General features: G+C 42.1%; 2 protein-coding genes across 2 annotated transcripts; one reads left to right on the top strand and one right to left on the bottom strand.

Annotated features, from left to right (window-relative positions):
• Positions 1-4,545: 4,545 nt before the first annotated feature.
• On the top strand, positions 4,546-6,755 carry LOC148790747 (uncharacterized). The gene is made up of 3 exons (XM_088890349.1): positions 4,546-5,554; positions 5,699-6,169; positions 6,391-6,755. Exons 1-3 carry the CDS (start codon positions 4,546-4,548, stop codon positions 6,753-6,755), a joined length of 1,845 nt encoding a protein of 614 aa, XP_088746475.1.
• Positions 6,756-11,122: 4,367 nt separating this feature from the next.
• LOC104606425 (expansin-like B1) lies at positions 11,123-13,045 on the bottom strand. The gene is made up of 5 exons (XM_010271609.3): positions 12,806-13,045; positions 12,567-12,673; positions 12,295-12,476; positions 12,059-12,191; positions 11,123-11,640 (listed from the first exon to the last, which is right to left on the bottom strand). Exons 1-5 carry the CDS (start codon positions 12,948-12,950, stop codon positions 11,437-11,439), a joined length of 771 nt encoding a protein of 256 aa, XP_010269911.1. The 5' UTR covers positions 12,951-13,045; the 3' UTR covers positions 11,123-11,436.
• Between the last annotated feature and the right edge of the window lie 4,558 nt (positions 13,046-17,603).

Consider the following 17,603-nt stretch of genomic DNA (forward strand, 5'->3'; position numbering starts at 1 on the left):
CTTGCATCTTTACCAAATACAAGTTTTTTTTGTGTTTTCAAAAAAAACAGGTGCCAAACACACCATCTTTTTATGCACTTTTTAGTTGGTGTGTATTAAGTTATGGATTATTGAGACTAACGTCACTGACCAGTACCAAACCCAATCGGTTGTCATAAAAGCATTGAAAAAATAAATAAATTTATATTCATGATAGAAGGCATGGTTTTAAAAACCGACCTGGGACGTCTTTTTGTCTGGTTTTTCGATTAGCGGTTCAACCATTTGGTCCGAGCGGGTCAAAATGTTTGGTTTAATTTATGTGAATTTAATGTACTAACCCTCGTATATGGTAATTAATAATCTTCATATTAAACATAGGTTAACCATGACCAATAACCAATAATGTGATAGTTACCCATGAGATATGTCATTCTCTGATAAATAAGAGGGTCCGGGCTGAGTATATAGGGATAAAGTTGGACATGGCCAAAACATATGATAAACTCGATTGGTCGGTACCTACAGGCGGTCATGAAGGCTTTGGGTTTTTTTGAGTCATTGTGTCTGTTAATCGACCAATGCATCTCGTCAGTTTCCTTTCGGTGCTAATCAATGGCATAGCTGAAGGTTATATATTCACATGTAGGGGAATTAGGCAAGGGGACTCCCTTTCTCCGTACCTGTTCCTAATAGTAATGGAAAGCTTATCCAGACCGTAATTAAAAGTGGAAGAAGAAGGGAAAATCCAGGGTTTCAAGGTGGCTAGAGATGCCCCCCTAGTTTCTTGTATCTTTTATGCAGATGATGTAATATTGTTTATCAAAGCCCACCGGGAAGAGATTAGGAATCTCAAAGATACTCTGGAGAAGTTTCGGAGAATGTGTAGGCAATTGGAGAGGGTGAATTTTGATGGATGTAGCTTAAGGAATCCGGGGCCTTCTGGGAGAGGGGGTGTTTTCAGGAATGAGGAGGGGTATATTACTGCCATGTTCTCTAGGCCAATTGGAGAGGGTGACTTTCTTAGGGCCGAAATTCTAGCAGTTCTTGAAGGAATTCAAAAAAGCAAGAGAATTAAGCATCATATGCTTAGTGATTGAAGGGGACTCGAAGGTGGTGATTAGGTGACTGAAAGGAGATATCAATGGCTTGTAGAGTTGCAGTAATGAGAAGAAAAAAATTAATTGGCTGTGTAAGGACTTAGAGGTGCAATAGAGCTGGATGAAGAGAAGTGTTAACTCACTGGCTCATGGGTTAGCTAAGCAAGGGGTGGCTAAGGATTCTTTGTTTTGGACACACTTTTAGTATTCTGTTGTCATTTTGATGTTGGGGAGTTAAGATTGTTTACCTCCTCATTTTTTGTAATTAATTTTCACAAGTATTATTCATTAATAAAGATTTCTGTTATTGATAAAAAAAAGAATGTCTAAACAATTGATAAATAACGAAAGATCTGACCTTTTCAACAAGAATATTCACCCAAGACAGATGAGGAAGTAGTTGAGGATGGAAGTCTAGCCCCTATCTCAAAATACTTAGGGTACCGCTTCTCTAAAACAAACAAAATCACAATTCCCTCTCTTTTGTTTTTGGATGCCTTAAAATCCCAGTTGGCTACCTGGAAGGCTACATCCTAGTCACTAGCTGGGAGACATACTTCGGGTCAGTTTGCCCTTCAAGCTATACCCCTCCATGGATCCATGGATGGGCGTAGCCCTGTTCCCTAGAAAAACAACCTAGGAAATGGAGAAAACCCAAAGATCCTTTTGGTGGGGGGAATAAAGGAGGTCAAAGAGGTTTTAGATGGATCTCTTGGGAAAAACTATGCTCTCCAAAATCTTTTGGTGGGCTAAGCCTCCTTTACATGACTTGAATCCATAGAGCCCTCCTTAAAAAATTGGCCTGGAGATTCTTACTAGAACACCAAAACTGGTGGGCCAACATCTGGCAAGCAAAGTACCTTAAAGGAGGCTTACTGTTTCCGTTTAGGATTAAACAATCAGCTTCCTAGTTCTGGAAATCGATGGGGCTCATCTTGAGGGATCTTTTTTTCTAGAGGTGGGTTATCTGGTAACCCCAGATTCTGATATCCAGGCTACGTCAGTGCATAAAAAACATATCAAGGGTCCGTAGGACTAGATCAACTACTGGCTTTTGCTGATTACCAATTGAAAATCTTAGACCTAATTGGCCAAAATGGGGCTTGGGATAGGGAGAAAATGGAATCATTTTTACAAGACTCGTAGGTCCATAAAATTTGCAACACCCCAATTCGACCCATAGGTCAAGGGCCCACCTGGGTCTCAACCCAGAATAAAAATAGGTGTCTTACAGCAAAATTGACCTACAAAATGGAAGGCCCAGATAAATCAAACCTGGACCTACATCTAGCCCTGAGTCTTAAATAGGCGTGGAAGATTAAGGTGGTGGGATGTTTCAAATTGGCTCTCTGGAGAGCTCTTATGGACCTATACCCGGTTAAATATAAATTGGACATAGATGGAGATGACAGGCTATGTCCTTTATTTGGAGAGAAGGAAGAAAGGCTACAATTTTGAGAGAAGAAAAGATATCTTAATATGGATTTGATTTTTTAGGGAAAGGGATTTTATTTTGAGAGAAAAGAGAATGGTGGCAGAGAGAAACCGAAGAAGAAAAAGAGGAGGAGAGGATGACGTGCATGGTGGCGTCATCGGTTTCTGTTGTCGCGGCCGCATTGTTGTTGTTTACAGAACTATTATTCCTCTTTTCCTCTTTTTTTTCTCTCTCTATCTCTATCTCTGGCTTTGGTTCAAATTTTCTTCCCTTATTCCTCTCAAATCTTAGTTTTCCCTCACCTTTTGTGAATCAATTTATTCTCTTTTTCCTCCCAAATCTCTATCTTTCCCTCTCTCACACAGAAATCTCATATTCTATTTTATTATTTATTTATTAAAAAATAATTTAATATTTTCTTTTAAAAGTAACTTGTGAATCATTGCTTGAGTCAAACGAGTTGATGATTTGATTGCCTGTCGGTGGTTTCTTTAACCAATTCAATCACTTTTGACAAAAATGGTTCAGTGCTAAAATGGAAGTGATATCATAATTGGTTTTTGAGTCAAATGGTCCAACCGTCTAAGTCAATAATTGTTTTAAACCTTGATATGAGATGAACGGGTTCAATAATCATTTTCAGTATTGAAGCGCTTTGGATAAGCTTTCAAAGAGGCTAAAGTGAAAAGCTCTTCCAATGAGTTAGCTAATTTAGGCTCTTCAAATTTTTCGTCAAGCATAGCTTATAGGTTGTCTGTGTTACACCCATCTAGGAAAGCCATAAGCAATTTATTATTGGGAAACCGAATCTCCACGTAACCTTCATACCAAATCTCCACGTAATCTTCGTTGGGAACCTTCTTGCATGCATGTGTAATTGGTATTCCTAGATGTATTTGGAAAATCAATTCCTACTCATCGATTTCTACTGAAACTGAATCTCCTACTTGTATATATAGGATGTACCTTGCATAATAAAAACACAACAATTTCTACAAAGTTTTTCATGGTATCAGAGCAAGAAACGGGAGCAAGAGGTCTGTTTTCTAAGACCTGGAAATCAGTGGCGATTGCGACTTAGCTCGGCGTCGGCAGAGTGTAGACTTTGCACTCCGGTTTCTAGTTCGGCACTTCGCCTTCCGCAGTCGTCACTACGGCGCTCCCAGAAACCAGAATCCAGACTCGAGACCTCCATCGAAAATAGAAAGAAGAGAAGACTCTTCGTTGCCCTCATTCCTCACTGCGAATTCAGACTTCAGAATTCCATTCCAGATTTTCCAGTTTGAGCAGTTACCAGTTGGAACAGTTCCATTGTTCGTCTCAACTCCAGAGAGACAGAGATCGAGAATCCTCCAAGGCTACGACCGGCGGATCCGAGTTCCGAGTTCCGACTTTCGCGGTTCAGACAAGAACTCTGCACTCAAGCAGAGCTCTTCTGTTTTATTCTTCTACAGTCTTCTTCCAACAGCGGCGAAGTCTTCTTCTACAGTCTCCTTCTACAGTTTCGGTTCTCTTTTCCTTACCGAAGGATCGGAACAGTGGGCAATAGTGCATACTAGCGAATCTGAAGGCATCTCGCCGGTTTCTCCATCATGTCAGGTGAAGGTGAAGACAGCAGAAAAAAGCGCAGGGAAAGACACGGCCGTCCCCTCGCCGTACTACTTGCATCCGTTCGACAACCCCGGAATGATTCTCTCACCTGTTCAGTTAAAAGGTGAGAAGTATGAGGAATGGGCGAGATCCATGAGAAACGCCCTCAGAGCGAAGAGAAAGCTCAAGTTCGTTGACGGAACGTTGGGTAAACCAACAGATGATTTGACCGATATCGAAGATTGGTGAATGGTGAATTCAATGCTGGTTGCATGGATTTTCAATACAATCGAACCAACCTTGCGAACTACTATATCATATATGGAGAGTGTGAAAGACTTGTGGGAGGATCTGTGACAGTGATTTTCTATCGGGAATGGACCTCGAGTCCATCAATTGAAGGCTGATTTGGCTGCTTGTAAACAACAGGGACAAGTAGTGATGGCTTACTACGGGAAGCTAAAGGTCATGTGGGACGAGATGGTAGAATATGATCTAGTACCTGCGTGTCGTTGTAGCGGTTGCAACTGTAAAATTGCGACCATAATTGAAAAGAAGCGAGAAGAAGAGAGGGTACATCAGTTCTTGATGGGCCTTGACGACGGAACTTATGGCACTGTGCGTTCGAATATTTTGAGCATAGAGTCGTTGTCGAATTTGAACTGTGTCTATGCAATTGTCATTCAAGAGGAAAGGCATCAAAGTATAGCCAAGAGCAAAGAAGAACAAAGTGATGCTGTGGGTTTTGCGGTTCATGCTGGTGCAAAAGCAGCTGCTGCATGTACAAAGGATAAAAGCAAGAGCTGTACACACTGTGGAAAATCCGGACATGAAGCAAATGACTGTTTCCAGGTGATCGGATATCCAGAATGGTGGGGAGATAGACCATGCTCAACTGGGAAAGGAGTAGGCCACGGGCAAAGTGGTTCGGGCATCGATGCCGGCGGACAAGGACGAGGAAACAAGGCAAGAGCAAATGCTGCCCAAGCAACGAGAAGTGAGACTGGAGGACAAAAAGTTGGAACCACAAATGAGCATGACCGTAGCGGGTTTCCGGGGCTGAGTGGAGATCAATGGACAACACTTCTGAATATTTTGAATTCACATAAATCTGGTGAAAAACTTTCTGGTAAGAAAAATTCTACTGATTGGATAATTGATTCCGGGGCGTCGCACCATATGACTGGAGAAGTTAATTTATTGATTGAAGTTCGGAATATTACACCATGTTCGGTGGAACTTCCTAATGGGAAGCAAGCTACCGCAATGAAGGAAGGGACTTTGCATTTGGGTGGAAATATTTATTTACATCATGTGCTTTTCGTACCAAGAATGAACTGCACCCTTATTTCTGTAGCTAAATTATTGCAAGAGATAAATTGTATTGTCACTTTTACTGACAAGCTGTGCGTGATACAGGACCAAACCTCGAGGACTCTTATTGGAGCAGGTGAGCTGTGTGATGGGGTTTATTAGTTTAGAGGAGCAGCACCGGTTCGGGCAAATAGAACAAGTGGAATGAGTGAATGGGAGTTGTGGCATCGCAGGTTAGGGAATCCGTCTAAACAGATATTATCTTATCTTCCTAAAGTAGATAAATTAAATAATAGACCTGAAAGAGATAAGCCATGTGATGTTTGTTACAGAGCAAAACAAACTAGGGAAATTTTTCCTGAAAGTGAACATAAAGCTGATGATTGTTTTTCTCTAATTCATTGCGATACATGGGGTGCTTATAAAGTACCTGCTTCTTGTGGTGTCGTTTACTCTCTAATCATTTTTTATGATTATTCTCGTGCTATGTGGGTTTACCTATTACTTGAAAAAAGTGAAGTAGCACATATTGTTGAGAATTTCTGTGCCATGGTAGAACGCCAATTTGGCAAGCAAGTCAGAACTGCTCGAAGTGATAATGGAACAGATTTTAAAAGCCTGAAGTCATACTTTGAGACTCATGGCATTATGCATCAAATTTCCTATGTTGGAACGCCCCAACAGAATGGTCGAGTGGAGAGAAAACATAGGCATATTTTGAATGTTGCGAGAGCATTGAGGTTTCAAGCAGGTTTGCCTATTCGTTTTTGGGAAAGTGTGTCTTGACCGTCGGATACTTGATAAATAGGACACCTTCTTCCGTACTTGATGGGAAGACTCTGTATGAGGTATTGTTCGGGATGACACCTCGATACGAGCAAATAAGAGTGTTTGGCTGTCTCTGCTATGCCCATTGGAGCCCTTGAGATAAGGATAAGTTTGGAGCGAGGAATAGGAAGTGTGTTTTTGTAGGCTATCCCTACGGAAAGAAAGGTTGGCGTGTATATGATGTTGAGAGCGGTGAATACTTCGTCTCTCGCGATGTAGTCTTCCATGAAAATATATTTCCATATGCCGGTGATTTAGAAGTAACTCTTGAAGACAACCCTGGGCCGGAAATTGCGGCTATAGTTGATGACGATGTTGTTCACAGCCACAGAGGAAATAAAGACAGGGGGAGTGACAAAGAGGATATCTGTGCAAATGATAGGGAGAGCTTTCAAAATACCTATAGAAGAGAGGAGGAGCAAGGCAATGGAAGGGATGTGCAGGAAGTGGAAGCTAATGGCGGTGAGGGAAGAATTAGTGTGGATCTAGCACCACAAACAACACCATAAGAGCAACTTGGCAGGGGACATCGACATCGCACGCCGTCTATTTTGTTAAGCCCTATGTAACCTACACTGCTCGATGTCTGAAAGATCCCATTCACACTCAAGCCAACTCTGAATCAAAGTCCTCAGGTACGACTCTCTATCCCATAGAAAATTATGTGACATGTACTAACTTCTTTGCTAGACATCAAGCTTTCTTAGCTGCAGTCACTGCAGGAGCCGAGTCTACCAGTTTTTCTGAGGCAGTAAAAAGTGAGAAATGGAGAGAAGCTATGAGGAAGGAAATCCAGGCTCTGGAGGATAATGGTACATGGACATTGGAATCTCTACCTCCTGGGAAAAGGCCATAGGGAGTAAATGGGTCTATAAGATCAAATATAATTCAGATGGGACGATTAAACGGTATAAGGCACGCCTAGTTATCCTCGGGAATAGACAGGTTGAAGGATTAGATTACAATGAGACTTTTGCTCCTGTGGCCAAACTGACGACAGTCCGAACCTTCTTAGTCGTGGCGGCCGCTAGGAACTGGGAGTTGCATCAGATGGATGTACATAATGCTTTCTTACATGGGGATTTGAATGAGAAAGTATACATGCAGTTGACGCCAGGATTTACATCTAAGGATCGAACAAAAGTGTGCAAACTGAAGAAATCTCTCTATTGACTGCGTCAAGCTCCCAGATGTTGGTTCTTGAAGTTAACAACAGCCTTGATACAGTTTGAGTTTGTTCAATCGTATCCTGATTACTCTTTGTTCACCTATTGCAAACACAATGTTCGTTTGCACGTGCTGATATATGTTGATGACCCGATTATTGGGGGAAATGATACTGCTGCCATTGTAAAATTCAAAAAGTATCTCCATCGGTGCTTCCATATGAAAGACCTGGGCCCACTCAAATATTTTCTAGGGATTGAAGTAGCTCGTGGCCCTGAGGGAATATTTTTGTCGCAACGGAAGTATGCCCTAGACATCATCTCGAAATGTGGACTCTTGGGAGCCGAACCAACATCCGTGCCCATTGAAAAGAATCATCATCTTGCGCTGGCAAAAGGCGCTCTTATGGAAAATCCGAATCGGTATCGACGATTAGTGGGACTATTGATCTACTTGACCATTACACGACCTGAGTTGTGTTATTGTGTTCATATCCTAGCTCAGTTCATGCAAAGTCCACGACAAGAACATTGGGATGCAGCTCTGCGCGTAGTGCGTTATATGAAAGGATATCTTGGACAAGGTATATTGTTTCGTTCTGATAGCGATCTGTGTCTATATGCTTATTACGACTCTGATTGGGCAAGCTGCCCATTGACGCGATGGTCATTGACTGTCTATTTTGTTATGCTGGGGCAGTCACCGGTTTCTTGGAAAATGAAAAAACAACATATCGTGTCGTGCTCCTCTGTAGAAGTCGAATATCGTTTGATGGTTGCGACAAGCTGTGAGCTGAAGTGGATGAAGAAACTTCTTTTGTCCTTTGGGGTGGCGCATGATGAACCTGCGCGATGAATCCAGTGTTCCACGAGCTGACAAAGCATATTGAGGTCGATTGTCATTTGGTTCGCGATGAGCTACGGCGTGGGAACATTGTTACTTGCCATGTTCGAACCACATAGCAGTTGGCTGATATCCTGACGAAGGCTCTTGGAAAAGAGAAATTCTCATATTTCCTTGGCAAATTGGGCATTCGGAATCTGCATGCGCCAATTTGAGGGGGAGTATTGAGAAACCGAATCTCCACGTAACCTTCATACCAAATCTCCACGTAACCTTCATACCGAATCTCTACGCAACCTTCATTGGGAACCTTCTTGCATGCATGTGTAATTGGTATTCCTAGATGTATTTGGAAAATCGATTCCTACTGAAACTGAATCTCCTACTTGTATATATAGGATGTACCTTGCATAATAAAAAGACAACAATTTCCACAAAGTTTTTCATCCCTCAAACTGACACTTTATTTTTGCACAAGGATGATGCTAAGCTTCCAATGTTGTTTATAAACCATGGAATGCTGAGTCTACTAGTGTGTAGTGTGAATCTAGAATTTTAGATCCTAATTTTTTTCCTTTCTTATTGATATTCCAAGGTTCTCTCTTGCTTTTGTTTTGGCTCAACTAGGCCCAATTGATGATTTTTCCTCCTTGTAAGTGGGGTTGTAAAAATTGGATTTAAACCAAACCCAATTGCATTTGCATCTGCATCCGATGGTGAAACCTCTATATTTACATTTACATCCAATTATCAAGTTGGATTTTGGATCGAATGTGGATTTAATCCACGGTCACATTATGTGTTAAAATGATAAAAAATAAAAAAAAATTAAAAAAAGTTCTTTTGTAACTTATATATGCATATAAATATTGTTGGTCTGAATTTGAGCAACATATAAGAGAAGTGAAAGGGAATTGGAAACTAGACGAGTTGAGGAGATTGAAAGAACTGAGTTGCTTTTGAAGACATTTGCAAGAGAGAGAGAGAGAGAGAGAGAGAGAGAGCCCTAATGTATGTCTCTGGGGGATATATAGCTCTTTCATGCTAAAGAATTGTTTTGCTTTTTTATGGTGGATCAGCAATTCAACCTTTCAGGTTAAATGTGTTAACCTCTGAAGTAAAAATTACAAAAGATAACACAAAAAAATATATAAATTATGTAGAAAACATTTGGCATATCTCTAATATCTTATATTAATTAATCATATCGAAAAAAATGTGTAATAAAGAATACTTGTTTTAATTGATGATGAGAATAAAACACAAATTCAGAACTAACAAAAAAATGGAGTTGTTTTTCCATTTGGTGGTGAGTCAACAATTCAACCTTTTGGGTCAAATGTGTCAACCCTTAATGTCATTATTAAATAATAAGAAAAATTAAAAAATATGAAAACAAACAAAAGCATGAAAAATTAATACAAAAAATTATAAAAACATTTGGTACATCTCAAATATTATATATTCATCATATTAAACAATAATAAGCGTAGCAAATAAGAATATTTTTTATAAATATAGAAATATAAGAAAAATATAGAAAATTTTATAAACATATTATTTACTATCATCATGATCAGAAATTGCCTTGTGTAAAGCATGTGGATATATCGATCTAATTATTAATCAGATGCAAATTATAATCGTATTTAGAGTTGAATCATCGGACATTTTTAAGTCCATTAACAGCCCTACTTAGGTGGGCATCATCAACATCAACCCTTGGAGGTTTTCCTCACCAGAGAGAGAGAGAGAGGCAGGTTAGATCACCGAGGGTGAACCCACTGGTCGACTGACCCAGGTCAACTTAATGGGGTTGGATGACTAAGCAAAAATTAAGTTAAGATCCCTACTCCCTGTTCTATTCAATCTTTATATATGTCTATGACAGTGTGTAAAGGGATGTCAATGAGACGGGTTTGATATGGGCTTAGCTCATCCTGAACCCGACCCGAAGCAACAACTTTGATCCTCACTCAACATGTAGGTAAAAGTGCCACAGGAATGCTTTACACTTTGCCCTTTTGTGCAGCTTCCTAGAATTGCCCAAAAGAATTAAAGAAGCAATTAAGGTTCTCTTCACTTCTTCAAACGTTGGACCAGCTGGTTTAACACTTCTTTTAATTACCCATTCAACAACCCTCCATTCCGTTTCCGTAGTCCCATCAGGTTGTTTCTAATCCACCATACAGAAACGTGTCAAGATATGACACTTAATTACTTTGCATTTGTGTAGAACTGTGCATCACTCAACCGCAATAGCTATATCTCCCTGGTTGGCTAGGGAGGGGTCTTCGCACATTCATATCACCCTACCCCACCACCTCCCCCCTCCGAAGAGATATAGCGACAGTGATTGAAAACAACAGATGCTAGCTAAGCTATTGCTATTGCTACATTTAATCAGTTCAAAGTTGATGGGTCTAGCTCTTGTGCGGCATGAGGTCATAATAATAAGAATGTAATTAAATTTTCATTATTATTAGTTCCTGTAGCGGAGAAACTTGAGAAAGAAAAAAACTTGTATCAAGTTCAATGATGCATGGTTTTTAAAACCGGTTCGGATTGGAAAAATTAGGAATTAGTTACTTAATTGATTTCGTTTTTCTTCAAATCTGTTTTTTTTTTAAATCGTTGATTTTGGTCAATAAACCGTTGAATCGGTTGGTTAATCGTTTGAACCGTTTGAATGATTTTGACTATTTTTCAAAATTTTTAATTTTTTAATTTTTTTTTTGTCAGAACATGCCAGTCGTTGGAGTCGAACGGTCAGACGTTCGAACAAATAACTGGATTGCCGACCGGTTCAATCACCAGTTCGGTTTTAAAAACCATGCAGTGATGGGCTCAGAGGAGGGCAACCAGATTGAATCATTTTTCTATTAATATTTATGCATTTATAAAGGAATCATACATTTTTATTGATCAACTAAATTGTCCATACAAACCAAATAACTCAATGATGAACTACTCCTCTCCTTTCTCCATTCTCCAATCTCAAAACAAAAATAATAATAATAATAATAATGATGAAATAGAACCTATTAACCAAAAGAACAACGTATGAACTCTTTTTATTGTGGTTATATATAATATGAATAATGACGAGCTTATTCTCTGCTATGAATGCAACGAATGAGCGCTAGCGAGAAGAAGTTGAGTTATTATTGGGGGTTATGATCATTCTATTTGCACTCCAGAGTCGTATACATCTCCGGCCTTCCAGTCCTGGGGTATGTCATTGGTAGGCACCAGCCAGGTCTCATCTCCTGTGTCACTGTCGGTCAATAGCATCCTTATAGACAGGGGTCCGCTTGGGGGCATCACACTGTCCCAAACTGCTCCATGGCTCCGATCCAGAAGCTTGCATACAAAATTTTGAGTCTGCATTCATTGGATATGTCAAAAATGAACCTGGCTCAGTTTTTGCATGCTTCAGAAAAAGCTTTATAACAAGCAAAATGATGCTCTATGAATGTTAGAGAATAACAACCTATTTAAGCATCTCATCTAACAGTTTAAGCTTTTAGATTGAATGGTTATTTAAGATAGTATCAGAGCCACTTTAATCAAATGGTCTGGTGTTTGATTCTCGTCGCCTCATTATAATTAATTAAGTTTCAGCACAAGGCATGGTTATGGGCCAATGCTTGCTGTTTACGCTTCAAATTCATGAGTTTTCGTGTGAAGGGCTTCACATATTTTAAAATAACAACCTATTCAAGGACCTCACCTGACAACTTAAGCTTTTAGGTTAAATGGTTTTTTAAGAAATTATTATGAGAAAGGAGTGAAGAAATACCTCACATAGTTGTACAGCAGTTACATCCTTCTTGCCTTGCTGAAACCATAAAACAAAAGCCAGATAGTTGGGGTAGTTGCTGCTCTCATCAATCTTGAATTGGATGTTCTTGTTTGGGTAACTGCATGAAACCCTGCAAATTGAAGGAACCTCCAAGTCTCAGTGTTATAATTTGTTTGAAGACTACTTAATTAATTTGAATAGATATAAAAGGACAATGGTGGTATCGGTCTCACCTTCGGTATTCGATGCCAACAACGCCAAGAGATAGTAGAGATGCAGCGGCATCTGTGGTCTGAGCCATCTTGCTGAAGGCACGTCTGCTCAGTATGAAGTCAGTGCGATCGCTTGAGCCATGGTCGGTGATGACTACGGTCACTCCATTGTCTGAGCAAAACTGAGCGTTGGTGCATCTCACCTGGAGAAGCAGAATTGTTCAATTTCTATATACTCTAGCTAATACCATTAAACAAGACCAGAAGATCTTAGTTGTTGGACTAATTTTCACCTGGTAGCAGGCACCACAACCCACACCATCCCTGTATAGATCAGATGCAGCAGAAACATCGCCACCGTTGATTGTTGCACCAAATGAACCAAATCCGCACGCCCCATCTGCAATTTAGTTATAAGAAACAAGTTAGAACTTTTACGTATTGCACATTTAGATTTCAGATTGTCAGATAATGCAAGTAATAGCTAGAGCTCTCTCTCTCTATCTCTCTCTAAGTTCAAACTCTCTTGCACCTTCTGTTCCCTTCTCGTCGGAGTTGGGGTAGTAAGCTGCTCGTGATTGAGTGAAGCAGTCGCTACATGTTGCAGCATATGCTGGAGTTTGCAGCAGAAGAAAAGAGACAAGGAGCAAAAGGAGAGACTGAACGAAGAGAGCCATTATAGGGTGAATTAATAGCAGAAGAAATTAATGGAAGCAATTAAGGAAGAAAGGTGGCGAAGAAGCAAAGAAGAAAGGTGGTAGTGCTAAGGAATGGTAGGAGTTGTAGTTTTTATAGTGAATTCAAGAGCACACGTGTTACTTTTTACAGTAAAACTTTGACATTCTGTTAATTTGAAAGATTCGGATGAAGGGAATGTTTTCATTCTTCAAACAAAGAAAATATCTTCTCGGCAACCATCTTGGACTTTGAATTAGTTGTTGAGAGTAGACTTTTTGATTTCTTATAGATTTTCTATGCTTTATTGCAACTTTTCTTATTAAGCTGAACACTTGAATGAATTAGGGAAGGATTAAATTTTCCAAGTTTTCTCCAAGGATAAGCTTGTTGATCTTTCTTCCCTTTTCTACTCCATGATAATAATTAACTATCAACTCTGAACCACGTAAATATCGTTTTATATAAACAAAATTTCTGGGTATGGCGTAAAAGGAAATTGTGGTGAAACCTTTAATTAGCACATCTGAATGCAGTTCAGTGTTGTCTAGACCATGATGCCGCTGATTTGACCCCATCTTTACCTAACTAGAATGAGAAAAACATATGAAAATTTACAGTGGTTTGGCACCTAAGATTTGAAACTTTGAATGAGAAATACAAAATGGTTTTGCTTGACATGAAAAGTTTGGTGATTGTGCACCAGGGAGCCCATTTTAGGAATCTCATTTCTCTAAGTATTCCCACTTGTTATAATAACTATATATCAGGCTTTTGAATCCAAAGTATGGAAAGGGGAAGGAAACACCCAGATCTTTATCAAGCCATTATGTAGTCCATTTGGTAACATTACAATATCATGGACCATAAATTTTTATTTTTGTTTTATATTTCATAGTTATTGGCATCATCATCATCATCATCATCATCATCATCAATTCCAATTATATGGGTAGGCTATCAGCTATATGTTTTGTCATTCCATTTTGTTTAGTGCCATATCATATCAGTAATATTAATAAATAATACTTGAGATGTGAATTCAAATCAACCCCCCACAACGTCTCACAGCATATCTCTGCCGTGTATTGAAAATATCTCCCGATGATAATAATAGAAATGATGATGTCATCATTGGAAAATATTCTCAATACAGAGTAAGGATGTACTGTGAGATGTTGTGGGGCAGATTCAGTCTCGTGAGATGTGGTAAGTTAATTAATTAATCTGCAGTGTCCAAGTCTGGTATATTTGATCGATTTTAAGATTTAACTAGGCAGAAATAGAAGAGAGTTGGCGGGCTGCTGGCGCCCATGCCATCACCATCATCTATGACATGGGCACCATTAGGGGTTTGGACCCCCCTTGCCAAGAATGTTTATCCAATACTGTCATTATTGTCACCAGCAAAAGATTGATTTTATTTGTTCTTGTAAAGATTCTAAGTACATATCTACAAGCACATCAATGCAAGCTAGGGATAAGGAAAGGAGCTAGCCTCTAGCTCTATATATATCGTCCTATTTATTTAGTGGATGAATAATTTACATAATGAATCAATGAAACCATGTGTGTTTGCAACAATTACCTTTGTTGGAAAAGGGGAAGTGGCACTTTGGATTTCCAAAAATATTATATTTCTAGGCTTCTAGCTACTTCTCTTTTCCTTTTTTTTGTTTCTTTATCTTCCCCCACATTGTTCATCTTATCTTACCCTTGCAAGTAAGATATATATCAGGTTATTCGATAGAAATAACAGAAGGTACTAGAAGAAGACATATGAAAAAGACGTGAATGAAAATAATAAGAAATGATTTAAGAGCTCATAATTTAATAATGAATATGACATTAAATAGAACGGAATGGCCAAACAAACTTCATATTCACAATGAATCCTCCGCATTTGGTGGGCCTTTGCCATGTCGACACGTGGTCGGGCTCGGAGCGAATCAACACGTCAAATAAGGCAGGGGTCAGTGCCCAACGCGAGACTAATGGCACAACCACATGCAACGAGCTCGGGTGGCCACCCGCTCAGGGACAGATCACATCCTAACCATCCGCAGCGTCTGCCATCCGGTGATCTCAATATAAATAGGGCATCACTCCCCCAAGGTAAGGGATCTTTTATTGGGAACAAGTTTTTAGGATCCAGACCCAGAACTTGCACTCTAGCTCCCCAGTTTTCAGGCGACCTCATCTGCCCTCCCTACTATGCCCTACTAACTTGATCGTCGGAGTCCTCGCCTCGGGTCTTCACCCGGGGCCTCTAACGTTCCTTCCTTCGTAGGTTTTCGGCACTCCACAAATCCCACTGGCCTCGGCCTCGGCCTTCTTCGGACAACACCGGTCCTTGGCCTCGCCCTTCTTCGGACAACACCGGTCCTCAGCCTCGGCCCTACTTGGACATCATTGATCCTTGTCCTCGGCTCTACCTTGGCCAACCACAGCTCAGATCCTCCTAGTCAGCTCGTCCAGGAAGCGAAGCAAACTTACCTTGTTGTCCTCGGCCAATCCGAGCACCAACAATTGGCGCCGTCTGTGGGAACTGAATACTAAGCCCTCCCCCAAACAACTCAGCTTCCAACGAAATGGCTAGGCATAGGAAAGTTACACAGAACTTGGTCACTAGGGACCAATTCCAGACAGTCCTTGACCGGCTCGACGACCTCTCGTAGAGGTTGGACGAGGTGCGGCAACCAGTAGGAGGCTGCCCGTAGGGTGGCTGCCACGCTGAAAACCGGGGGCATCACCGCAGACGCCCTTCGCGGGCTTCGCCGGCTAAGCACCCTATCGTGCCCTCCAAGGCCGAACCCTCAACGTCCGGCGGAAGCAGCTAGAGTGTGAGTCAGCCACCGAGGACCCTCCAACCGCCTCACACCTTAGACCTCCGAGACTACCTCAACGAACGATGGGCCAAAAGTAACTGAGACACAGCCGGCCTGTCCCGCTACCATGAAGACCAAGACAAAGCCAGGGTGCTCGTCGGCCAGCAGATCGCCGACATACGAGCACAGATCGGTGCAGTGAAGGACAAAATTTGACAAGTCAAGGAGAGCCGAGGTGACACCTCAGCCAGCCAGCACCCTTCCACCAGGATGGATGCTTTCACTACCGCCATCACCTCGGAACCTCTTCCGCCTCATTTCAAAGCTCCCATGTTAGAGACTTACGATGGCACCTCGGACCCAAACGAACACTTGGAGAGCTTCCAGGCACTCATGCTCTTGTATGGGTACTCTGACGCATTGAAGTGCTAAGCTTTCCAAGTGACCTTCAGGGGGCAACTCGATGATGCTTTTTCAGGCTCCTGCTCTTCCATCAACTCCTGGGACCAGTTCACCCATCTATTCCTCACCCACTTCATCAGCAGCTGGCGGCACCAGAAGAGCATCGTCTCACTCATGGCCGTCTGACAGCGACGTGGCGAGAGCCTACGGTCCTACATCGACCGTTTCAAGAAAGAAGAGATGGAGGTCCGCGACCTCGACCCCATGGTCTCCGTGCACGCAGCAATCCAAGGCCTCCTCCCTAGGTCGGCCCTTAAGAACTCTGTCGCCAAAATGTCGGACAAAACCAAAGCAGAATTTATGAAAAAGGCACAAAAGTATATCGCTGCCGAAGAAGCCCCGGTCGGCGAACGCCCAGGTGGAGAGGCTGACATCGACATCGATGCCGATATCGACCATGGCGATCACCAATGACGGGACAGCCGTGACGACGATGAGAAGTAGCTCAGTGCTGTTGACACCGATCTTATCACCCCGTCTCAATGGCCGTTGTCGTAGTCAGTCATCGTCATCACCTCAACCCCGGTTGCATCCGCCGGCCGAACCATGTGACCACAAGCACTCGACTTTGGTCGACTATGTAAAAACCATTTTTGTAATAAAGTAAGTCTCTTTTACCTCGCCTCAAATCCTCAGCACATGCATTCTAGTCTCGATCGAGCGCCCTTCTGCAACATACAACCTTTTCTAAGGTTACACGCTCGGACTGGACTACATTCCAAGGCACACGGCCCCTTGGGTGGCCGTCAACAGGAAGGCCCTCGATTTTGGCCTCGGCCTCGGTAAGACCCTCCAAGTGAGCGAGTTCTCTTCCAAGTTTGAGCGTTGGCATTGGCCCCCCACTTGAACAAACATGTTGAAGGAAACAACTCCAACACCCCGGCGGTCTCTCCTCGGTAGATGCGCCCCGACGGCTTCGCCTCGGTGGATGCACCCCAACGGTTTCACCTTGGCGGATGCGCCCCGACGGCTTCGCCTCGGCGGATGTACCCCGACAGTCTCACCTCGGTGGATGTGCCCCCGATAGCTTCTTCTCGGCAGATGCACCCTGACGGTCTCACATTGGAAGATGCGCCCCGACGGCTTTGCCTCGGCGGACGTACCCCGATGGTCTCACCTCGACGGATGCGCCCTGATGGCTTCGCCTTGGTGGATGCACCCCGACGGTCTCACCTCGGCGAACGCACCCCAGCGGTCTCACCTCGGCAGATGCGCCTTGACGGCTTCGCCTCGGCGGACACACCCCAGCGGTCTCACCTCGGCGGATGCGTCCCGATGGCTTCTCCTCGACGGACGCACCCTGACGGTTAAACCTCGGTGGATGCGCCCTGATGGCTTTACCTTGGCGGATGCACCCCGATGGTC

The sequence above is a fragment of the Nelumbo nucifera genome, chromosome 6 (assembly GCF_055504915.1).
Source record: "Nelumbo nucifera cultivar China Antique chromosome 6, China Antique-T2T, whole genome shotgun sequence".
Taxonomy (NCBI): Eukaryota; Viridiplantae; Streptophyta; class Magnoliopsida; order Proteales; family Nelumbonaceae; genus Nelumbo; species Nelumbo nucifera.